We start from the raw sequence: 11340 nt of genomic DNA, 5'->3' as shown, positions 1-11340 counted from the left end.
GCACAATTCACAGCGCTCACCGTAGCACATACCCTCCCCAATGTCTATCACCCAGCCACCCCATCCCTCCCACCCCCGACCACTCCAGCAACCCTCAGTTTGTTCCTGAGATTAAGAATTCCTCATATCAGTGAGGTCATATGATACATGTCTTTCTTTGATTGACTTATTTCACTCAGCATAACATCCTCCAGTTCCATCCACGTCATTGCAAATGGCAAGATCTCATTCCTTTTGATGGCTGCATAATATTCCAGTGTGTATATATACCACATCTTCTTTATCCATTCCTCTCTCGATGGACATCTTGGCTCTTTCCACAGTTTGGCTATTGTGGACACTGCTGCTATAAACATCGGGGTGCACATATCCTTTCGGATCCCTACATTTGTATCTTTGGGGTAAATACCCAGTAGTGCAATTGCTGGATCGTATGGTAGCTCTATTTTCAACTTTTTGAGGAACCTCCATACCGTTTTCCAGAGTGGTTGCACCAGCTTGCATTCCCACCAACAGTGTAGGAGGGTTCTCTGGGGACCCAACCTTTAAACACAGGAGGCTGGCCACAAAGCAGAGGTGTTGGGGGATGGGAGCACATCACTGTTGTCCCAATTTGTCCTATTAAGGGTCTTTCTTGTGCTCCCAACACTTCAGCCAAAATGAACGGTTCCTGCTCCCTGGCTGGCTCTGGATTTTCTCCAGACTTATAGCTTCTGCTCATACTGCTCCCTTCCCTTCCCTGGAAGTGCCTCCTTCTCTCTGACCCCCCAGGTCCCCTTCTCCATGTGTCTCAATCTTGCCTAACCTTCAGGCCTGGTCTCAATGCCACCTTTCTCTGTCAAGTCTTTCTCTTGAGTCAGACAGCCAGGTATGTAGCAACCCCTGGTTGTTCGTTACTGAACTTGTTTCCTGCTCTAAATGGGGATAATACCATTCTTATGGGGTTGCTCCCTGGGGCTAAATGTCACCTTTCCCTTTGCAGATTCCCCTAGTACCTCCAGGATACCTTGTCTAGGGTACTTGCCACTTCCTGCCTCTGTTATGGTTGCCTACCTTACTGGCTTGGAAGGTCCTCCAGGCCAGAATCTACATCTAATTCATTGCCCCAACTCTAGGGTCTTATTTAGAATCTGGCACCCAGGAGATGCTAAAGAAAGTGCCATGTAAATGTGTGATCCCACAGCTGAAACTGCACGGATCTTCCTACATTGGCAACATCACCACAGACCAGGACATCTCTGCTGGTTTGCACATCTGTTAGTGTTAGTAACTAGTTTGGGGGGTTTCCATGTGTTCAGGAAAAAGAGAAAACATGTAAAAAATCGAGAGAAGACACAGACAAGAAGGAAGGATGTGAAGGCCTCAGAGGAGAGGCTCTGGACCAGAGTGAAGTTCTGTCCGTGCAGGATGAGAGCCCCCACCCTGCGGGAGGTGCCGTCTGTTTCCAGTTCTCTCCCTTCTGCTCATTCATTCACTCCTGAAATATTTCTGGAGCACCTTCCTATGTGTCATACATTGTGCTAATCACATGTCAGGGCCATGAAAATGTATTATGCCTGAATCCTTAGTTCAGTAAGCGTATTTGTAGTAGAAGAGAGGTCATGTGCCAGATTGATGTCCCATAAAACATACAGATGGTGATGTGTGTATGTGTGTGTATGGAGACTCAGAAGAGGGAGGTGTTACTTAAGGCTGTGGGGATCAGAGGCTTCACGGAAGAAGGGTCATTTGAACCGGGCTCTGAAGGTTATCTTGGGTATGTAGGGACAAGGACAGAGGGGAGGCCAGGGAGGCAGAGGAGCACGAACGCACGGGTGTGTTCCGCAGGGAGCAGGGAGCAGTTGGTTTGCCTGAAGCTCAGCATAGGAGAGAAGAGGTGGGAAATAAGTCTGGAAGAGGGTTTGGAGGCAGATCAGGGAGGGCCATTTATGCCCGATCCTTGGTTGATGGTGCAGCGACATTAGCATGTTTTGAGCCGGGGAGGATGCCGAGATGGTGACAGTGTAATGAGAAAAGTGGAGGGTTGGAAGATGGAGGACCTGAGCGGGAGGCCAGCTGCACACTTCACGGAGTCCCATCACCTCTCCCAGCCTCGGCTTCCTCAGTCAGGAAATAAGGATTCTCCTCTGAATACCTCGTAGGCGTTGAAACTGGATAAAGCCTCGTGGGGTCGTGACATGAGAAGAGTGGCGGTCGCAGTGTCGCAAGGATTTGAGGCGGGAAAGATCGGGCAGGAGCTGCGTGGAGGCTGGTGCGGTGATTCAGCCAAAAGGAGGAAAGGACCCGACGTCAGGCCAGGAGACTAAGGGAAGAGGCACAGCTCCCGGCATCAGATGGATGTTGACACGAGGAAGGAGAGTCTGGTGGCCCCGGGAGTGTGAGTGCGGTGGTAACCCAGAGGCTGGTGGCGCCGTTAACTATTTAGGAAACCAGAGGGGCAGCAGGGAGGAGGGAGGATTCGTTCACGTCCGGGAATGAAGGCAGTGAGAATCAGGACCCAGAGCTCCTTTCAGGCAAGTTGCTCTTTGCTCTTGCTCTTCCCTGCCCCTCCAACCTGACAGGTTGGAGGAGAAGGTGCCTCCGCACGGCTCCTGGGAGGGGGTCGAAGCATCCTTTCCAGCCCCTTACCTGGCATGGTCCACCCCAATGCCCACAGCCATTTACGAACTCCTTTTCTCTCTCTCCATCCTGCCGCTGACCCAGAGGAGAGCCTGGGCTGATGCCCCAAGGACTTGCTTTCTCCCGCCTTCGAAGGAAGTGTTTGTAACCGGCTGCCGCGGTAGTGGGGCCGCCCGGAGCCTGGCTCCCTCCCATGGCACCGTGGCTCCCCCTGGAGGTCTCCAGAAGCGCGGCATCACCATCTCCCGAGCCTCGGTCCAGATGGGCCTGCGGGTGTCATTCCTGCACACTCAGGCTTTAGTAACTAACTGTCCCCGATACTGGGGAAACAGTGGAAGTCCCAGGCCGGGGCCTTAAGTGAAGGGCTCACAGGCGACACACAATGGTGAACACACCATTGCAAAGCACTCTGATGTTCTAAAATAGGAAAGTGTACAAGACTGGGCTTCATAAACCCACGCTGGGGTGAGGCCAGGGAGACACAGGACACCCGCTATTTCTTGGATGGTCCGGGAAGGCTTCAAAGGGGGCAACTAACACTTGAGTTGCGTTCTGAAAGCTGAGCAGGAGGTCGGCGGGTAGGCATGGAGCAGTGCGAGAGCAGGTCCAAAGGCAGGGAGGATGAAACAACAGGCTCTGCAGAGCCGGGGTCCAGGGGGTGTGTAGAAAAGCGGCAGGAACAAAGCCAATGAGGAGGCAGAGACCAAACCATGAAGGGCCTTGAAGGCTATGCTCAGAGGCTTGCAGCTTATCCTAAAAGCAGTGGGGAACCATGGATCAATTTAGTCACGAGAGTCCCAAGAGCAGCGTGTCCTTGCTCCAGAGCAGAGCTGTATGCCAGAAGGGCTCTGAAGAACCCGTTCGATCTGGACAATAAATGACTCGTGAGCTCTCAGGGGAAGCTAGGCCCGTCTACAGGCACGAAGCAGGAGGTGAGAGTGGTGTTTGTAGAGGACGCAGGCCGGACACCCCTGTGGGTATGACCGGCCTTTGTTTTAGAGAAATAGTCATTCGTACAATTCTTAGAGCGTGAAGCGGATGGTCTCTGTTTCTGTCTCTTCACCACTCGGGGGCTGGTTGTGTCTTCAGACACTGTCCCTGGTGTGGGGTTGGGACGGTTTTGGGGGAAACAGCACCCTCTAGAGGGAGGTGTGTGTGTGTTCCAGGTGGGGCAGCGGCGGCCGGTTTCCGGGGCTGGGGCCGCTCCCTTCCCAGGAGCCTGGCCAGCTTGGGGGCGGGGCGCAGCGGATGGTGGATGGCTCGGACTCGGGCCACCGTGGAGAACAAAGGCTGTGGGAGGTGGCACACCAACAGGTGCACAGCTGGAGGCTGCAATCACAACAAAGAGTTCTAGCCGGGAGCCCAAATCTGCAGGGCCACAAATCTGTAGTCCTGATGCGGGGCTCTGGAAGCTCCAGGCTCTGTCTTTGGTGGCTCGGCTGTGATCCTCCCTACAGGGCACCACAAGGCACTTCCTGAGACCATGAGACCCATGGGGAGGAACCTGGGGGACCCAGAAGCAGTTGCTGTAATTCAAAAGTTCTGGGGGCGCCTGGCTGGCTTGGTCAGTGGAGCGTGTGATGCTTGATCTCAGGGTTGTGAATTCGGGCCCCATGCTGGGTGTGGAGCCTACTTAAAAAAAAAGAAAGAAAAAAGAAAACGTTCCGGACCAGGAGCCGGAAGACCAGGTTCTGGTCCAACTCTACCACTAATCTGCTTGGGGCAAATCTCTGAGCCTGATTCTAATGATGACTTTTGTACTTAGTTCATGGTGTGAGGGTCAAATTACATATTTTAAGAACTGCCATGTGATATATAATCATAGACTATTGTTTTGGGAATGATAAGCAAGCCTTCCCTTGGGCCCCAAGAGCTTCCGTTCCTCAAGATATGTGGAATCTTTCCTCTGCACGAACAAAGCTGGGACTTTGATGGCGGATCCCCGAATGTCACCACAGGAAGTGTGGGGGGGAGATGGCGCAGAGGGGGCAGGCATCCTGATCCTCCATGAGCGTGGGTGAAAGCTTACAGACCGTCCTTAACCTCCGTCCCAAGCTTTAGTTCCCTCTACAGAATCTTGGCAAAGTGCTTGTCCATCCTGCCCGTGAACCCCTCCGGGGACAGAGCACGCTGTACCTTCGGAGAAGCTCTTCCCACATTTGGATGTCCCGATTGTTACATTGTTCTTTGTCATATCAATATCTTTGAGACTCAAAACTGCAGGTACAGGATAAGCAGATCAGAGCAGAATCAACAATCTCCTTATTCTACATACTTTAATTTGCCTAAAGTAGCTTAAAATAGCATTGCTTTTTTGGCAACCAAAATGCATCACATCTTTCCGATCCAGAATTGCTCAGGTAATATTTGGACCCCGATACATACACACATACACAATAACTATATTTTTTGTTAGAATTGGCGCACTCCTCTGACTCCTTTTGGATCCTAATTCTGCCCAGACCTTGTATTTGCAACCCGTCCCTGCTTTGTGTCATCCACATAACTGATGGCCATGTGTCCTATGGTTTTGAATAAAATTAATGTTACGAACATTGAATAGGGTAAGGCCAAAGATAAAGCTCTCCAGTACATCACTAGAAAATAGATTCCAGGCTATCATGATCCACTCACGAGTACCACTGATTTTTGTATGTTTTAGTCCCCCAAATCAGAGCAGCATTCTGTTCGTTTTTCTCGGTCTTATCCCCAAGGACATAATGAGAGATCTTGTCAAAAACCTTGCATAGATACACTTTATCTATTGCATTTCTCTGACTTGTTTATCTAGTAACCTTGTCCTGGAAGGAAGTTAGTTTAGTTGATGTGACTTGTTCTTGGTAACCCTCATGCTGGGTCCTACCGATAACTGCCCTTCCCCCAACCTGCCCAAGTGCTCACATACTCACAGTCTTTTTTTCTTCTTTTTAAAGGTTTATTTATTTGAGAGAAAGAGAGAGAGACAGAGACAGAGACAGAGAGAGAGGGGCAGAGGGGGAGGGAGAGAGAGAGAGAAGCTCAAGCGGACTCCCAGCTGAGCATGGAGCCTGATCTCACGACCCTGAGATCATGACCTGAGCTGAAATCAAGCGTCAGACGCTTAACCAACTGAGGCACCACGTACTCACAGTCTTAACGCTCTATTCTAGAATCTTGCCTTGGGCCAATATCTTACCTGTTTGTCTGTAGTTTGTGAAATGTATCTTGTTTTTCTTTTTGAAAATTAAAAGTATGTTCACTCATCCACAACTTTGCAGCATTTTCTCTGTCCGTTAATAGTTCCTCAGAATCTCTTAGAGGTTTCACATCTTTTCCAGTTTGAGGATCAAATGAGAAGACACGCTAATCTGTAAGCTTTAAAATGGTACAGAGATGCAGGTGCTGTGCATGTTTTTTTTTTTTTAATATTACTGCTACTACTGAGTACTGAATGGGGCTTTACTTGGGCTCTAAACAATAATTCTTCAAACTTCAGAATTATAGAGCTTCTCCTTTGCTCCCAAGTAGCTAAGGGAAGTGCATGGCATCCAGGTCTGGCTGAGTGGTCTCACTCAGACAAAAGTTCCAAGTGGGTGGAGGCTGGCAAAACAGGCTCCTGGTTGCTTCTGAACATTCCGGGATTCTCATCCATTGGTGATCACCAGTCTAGTGCCTACCTGGGTGGGTGTTTGAATGGGCCCAAAGAGTTTCATGTTCCAGGTGTCAGATCATGGGGAAGATGGGGTAAGGGAGCAGTGTGAAGAATGATAAAATGCAATGGTTCAGATTTTTTTGGAACAGAGAATGTGATGAGCCTCTTTGTTCTACAAGGACCAACCGCCCGCCCCGCCCCCCCCCCCCGAGGTCACCCTCCTCCTTCCCAGAAGGTCTGGCTACCAGATCCAGAGTCCAAGGGCTCCAGTGACTGAACTCCTTCCTCTGCTGGAAAAGTACAAGTTACTCCTTGGGCAGGGGTGATGGCACCTTGTAGGAAGCGAGCTGTCTCCTATTTCAGAGCCTCGTGCCACTTTCTTCTATCAGGACAAACAGCAATCCTGAATGCGAGCACGTGCAGACGTAAGTGCTAACTAATATACACGAACTCTCCTACTTGACTCGGTCAAGGCGACTTTGCCATGGCGACCTGGCATTTCCCCCAGTCCTTGGGAAAACATTCCCGCACCACCAGGAGGCCTCGGCATGATGCTTCTCCTTCACCATGGCTCAGTTGTTTTTGCTTGGGTCCTGTCTGTGCTCTTCCCACCCTCACCCCGCCACCGACCCAGACTGAGTTCCCCCCACATGATGCAAATCGATGATGATAGTGATGGTGATGATAAAGGAGTAATAGTAATCATAATAAGACATAGTGAAATGGTCTGGGGGCTCAGAGGACATCTTGAAGGGTAGAAGGATGGGCGGTTTCTGCTGTTTCCTGAGCCAGATGAGTATCTTGGCGTCACTAGTGAGTACTGACTTGGGGCTGGGGGAAAGGTGGCGAAATTAAGGGTTTGTGTGTTTTAAGGGGGGTTGGCCTGCAACGATTTCAACAGGATAGTCTTTCTTGCTCTGCCATTCGTGAGGGAGGGGATCCTATTTCAGAATGAGTGATCTTCCCAGAACTGGTTTTGTGGGGAACAGAGACCAGTAGGGCCCTCTCTTCTCGCCCCACCTTCAAGGAACTGTGAGCTTATGACTCTTTCTTTTCTGCATCTCCCAAGAATTGCAAGTATCAGACTGCATTGTGATTATTTGCTCACTGAATGTGTCTCGCTCACTAGGCTGTGAGTCCTTGGGGCGCAAGGATGATGTCATTTTTCTTGTTGACTCACCAGCGTCTTGCGCGGCGCCTGGCATACAGCAAGCGCTCATAAATATTGGCTAATACTAAGAACAAGTCAGCGGCACCAAACGGATGTGACTTCCTCCTTCGCGTTGAGGGGTGGCTAGGCGTTGGCCGGATTTCTGCAATAACCTCCATTATGCTGTCTTGCTCCCGGCAGATGACATCAGTCGCCAAGGTGTATTATAGTCAGACCACCCAGACGGAAAGCCGGCCCCTCGTGGGCCCAGTGGTCCGACGGCGCCGAGTGCTGACCAAGGACGGCCGCAGCAACGTGAAAATGGAGCACATCGCTGACAAGCGCTTCCTCTACCTCAAGGACCTGTGGACCACCTTCATTGACATGCAGTGGCGTTACAAGCTACTGCTCTTCTCAGCGACCTTTGCAGGCACCTGGTTCCTCTTTGGTGTGGTGTGGTATCTGGTTGCAGTGGCCCATGGGGACCTGCTGGAGCTGGGCCCCCCCGCCAACCACACCCCCTGTGTGGTGCAGGTGCACACGCTCACCGGGGCCTTCCTCTTCTCCCTTGAATCCCAGACCACCATTGGCTATGGCTTCCGCTACATCAGTGAGGAGTGCCCACTGGCCATCGTGCTCCTGATCGCCCAGCTGGTGCTCACCACCATCCTGGAGATCTTCATCACGGGCACCTTCCTGGCCAAGATCGCCCGGCCCAAGAAGCGGGCGGAGACCATCCGCTTCAGCCAGCACGCGGTCGTCGCTGCGCATGACGGGAAGCCCTGCCTCATGATCCGAGTGGCCAACATGCGTAAGAGCCTCCTCATTGGCTGCCAGGTGACAGGCAAACTGCTTCAGACCCACCAGACCAAAGAGGGTGAGAACATCCGGCTCAACCAGGTCAATGTGACTTTCCAAGTCGACACGGCCTCTGACAGCCCCTTCCTCATTCTACCCCTCACGTTCTACCATGTGGTGGATGAGACCAGTCCCCTGAAAGACCTCCCCCTCCGCAGTGGCGAGGGTGACTTTGAGCTGGTGCTGATCCTCAGCGGGACGGTGGAATCCACCAGTGCCACCTGCCAAGTGCGTACTTCCTACCTGCCGGAGGAGATCCTCTGGGGCTATGAGTTCACACCTGCCATCTCGCTGTCAGCCAGTGGCAAATACATCGCTGACTTCAGCCTTTTTGACCAAGTTGTGAAAGTGGCCCCTCCCAGTGGCCTCCGCGACAGCACTGTTCGCTATGGAGACCCAGAGAAGCTCAAGTTGGAGGAGTCATTACGGGAGCAAGCTGAGAAGGAGGGCAGTGCCCTTAGTGTGCGCATCAGCAACGTCTGATGGCCTGGTGTCCCACCTCCCCATCCCTCTGGTCCCTCCTCTTTGGCATCCTGGGCGAGGGCTGTTCCCCAGGCTTACTGGGGGGTCCCAGAAGCACCCATCCTCCACTCCCTCTGCCTCAACCTGGTGGCCTGTGGCTAGGCGAGGCCACCTGGAGTCTGGGCTTTCCTTCCATTGTCCCCTTCACCTCACCCCACTTCCACCTGATGCACAACTCCCTTACGCCAGGATGGGGAAGGAGAGGGAAGATTAGGCTGAAGTGACTTAGAACGCCTCGGCCATGCTTGGAGACTCACATTAGGAGGACCATTGCAGTTGGATGGATAGACTCCCCCCACCTCCCGCCGCCACCACCACCACCACCAAGTTGGGTGACTTGAGGCTGGAGCCCCCACCCGCCTTTAATTTCCCACGCAGCTAGTTCCCTAAGGCAAGACTCTGACAGTCCTTTTGGGGTCTGTGCCCTTAGAAATATGGGAATCTGGAATTCATTTATCCTGGGTTCTCTACCAACCCCTGTTGAAAGAAGTCCGAGTTTTTCAGAGTGTGGTTCATTTCTACTGGCAAATTCGGACTATAACCTAGAATCCTGGTCACCAGTTTTCCTCTATTTTCTCAAGTGGACCCTCTCTTCAGATACCCAGTTCTCTCACTGCTGCCTCTGCTCCCAGAGAATTGAGGCTGACCCAGGAAATGTTAAACAGTCACAACCACCACACCAGCACCCGTCCTGGAATCCGAACTCATTAGTGTGGAGGGACTAATGCAGAGCTTTTGTCCAAAACCTTGACCCTATTCTGCACACAGCCCTGGGAGGATTCGTTTCCTGGTGATCTGTGGATGGGATGAGCCTTGCCAGTATGTTCCCAGGCCCCACAGAAAGGTCTAGAAATGATGTTCTAGATACTTACAGGGCCCAGAATCCCTAGGAAAGTGACATCAACCCTACCATGCAGGATGAGTAAATTCTCAGATTTCCAGACTGCTGTGTGAAGTCTCTGGGAATTGGGGGTGCTTTATTAGTGTTTGGGCCAGGGCAGAACTCTGTGGCCGGCAGACACAGGCTGTCACCCCTACCTGTGCCCCTCTGACGGTGCAGGCTATTTCATTAGTCAGTGCTGGGAGGGAAGGGGACCACGCCTCCTGGTCAAATAACCCGGGTCTCCCTTAGCCATTCCTGAGAGTTGGGATAAAGTGGGCGCCAGCCCCATCTCCACTTTCCTCTGCCACGAAGCCACCTTCAGGTGCGTTAAAGGGCACACTTTGGGAGATCAACTTCAGGCTGTTCCTTGTTCCCTGGTGGGGGCTTGGGAGGGGCCAAGAAAGGCATATGGGCACCAGAACTTTCTCTAAAGCCCTAAATCCCAAGAGTGCCTCCTGGTCTCATTTAGGTACCAAGGAACTGTCCCCCTTGCCCCCACAGTGGCTTGGTGTAGAGTCCGTGCATGAATCAAGTGTCGGGTTGTTCAGGTGGACTCGGTCGATTGTTACAAGCTACACACTTACCCAGAATGTGTACGTGCGTCTGCGTGCGGAGCTTTACAGAGAAACTCACCCGGTTCTGAGGATGGACCCATGGTCACCACAAGATCCACATAAGATCCTCTTATGTGCATCTTTCCTTGAACTTGGCTAACTACAACTTCAAAAGGAAGACCCTTCATTCTTCACTGACCGCAAACCCCACCAACACTCCCTAGCTCTCAAGAAAACAAGAACCAGAAAAACTTGAAAATCCGACACAGAGAAGAACAGAAGCCAGTTTCTAGGCTCTCAACTTTATTCAACATGAGACTTACCTGATTTCTTCCCATGTGTAAAGGCCCAAAGTACTGGAGTGAGTGTGTGTGTGTGTGTCTGTGTGTGCGCGTGCACGCACGTACCGTCTTCTCCATTAGCAAGCCATCCTCCACTAGTTTCTCCTGCACACAGCTGCGTCCCTCCCAAGGGAAATCCTTTCTCCCTAGTCCCCTGCTGTCTACTCTAGGCCCCCAGACTCTGCTCAGATTCTTGCATAACAGAATGAGGACATTTTCTGACTTAACCTTTTTGATTCTCCTCCATGACCCCAGACTTTGCTCTAAGCTGCACTTTAAGTCCTACTGTCCTTTTAATACAGCCTGGCTGACTCTCCCTTAAGCTTCCCCAGAGAACAGCCCCGCCCCCGCCCCCCGCCAACCAGCTCTTTACACTGTGGCCTCTTCCTCGGAGCTGAAATCCTTCTTCAGGCTATTGGACAAGCTTGAGGATCAGCCAGGTCTGGTGAGAAATGGGCCCTGTAGACTTGGAATGTCAGGACAGTGCTAGGCACCGATGTTAACGGGGAGATGCCAGACGGGCAAAACGACCGATGGGGGAGGGTACTCAGGGTGTGACAATGACAAAGGGTGCTGCTGAGGGACCCAGTGAAATCAATGAAACCCGAGTCTCCCTTGGATCAGCAGATGAGACGTAGGTGGAGGCTCGGGAAGTAGGGCATGATACATATGGAAGGTTGACCTAAGGAGAAAGAGACAGAGATAATATATATGTAGAGAGATGTATATAGATGTATATAGGAGCAAATATACTGAATGTACAGAAAGGAGATGTTAGCGTG

The 11340-nt window shown here is 51.7% G+C and overlaps 1 protein-coding gene across 1 annotated transcript; it reads left to right on the top strand.

Annotated features, from left to right (window-relative positions):
• Positions 1 to 7601: 7601 nt before the first annotated feature.
• On the top strand, positions 7602 to 8741 carry KCNJ10 (potassium inwardly rectifying channel subfamily J member 10). Its single transcript, XM_028091040.2, has one exon. The coding sequence runs from the start codon at positions 7602 to 7604 to the stop codon at positions 8739 to 8741; it is 1140 nt and encodes a 379-aa protein (XP_027946841.2).
• The last annotated feature ends 2599 nt before the right edge of the window (positions 8742 to 11340 follow it).

Source organism: Eumetopias jubatus, unplaced genomic scaffold (assembly GCF_037043125.1).
Source record: "Eumetopias jubatus isolate StellerSeaLion01/CBP00866 unplaced genomic scaffold, mEumJub1_p1.0 scaffold_12, whole genome shotgun sequence".
Classification (NCBI taxonomy): Eukaryota; Metazoa; Chordata; class Mammalia; order Carnivora; family Otariidae; genus Eumetopias; species Eumetopias jubatus.
This window is presented reverse-complemented; position numbering and strand designations above follow the sequence as displayed.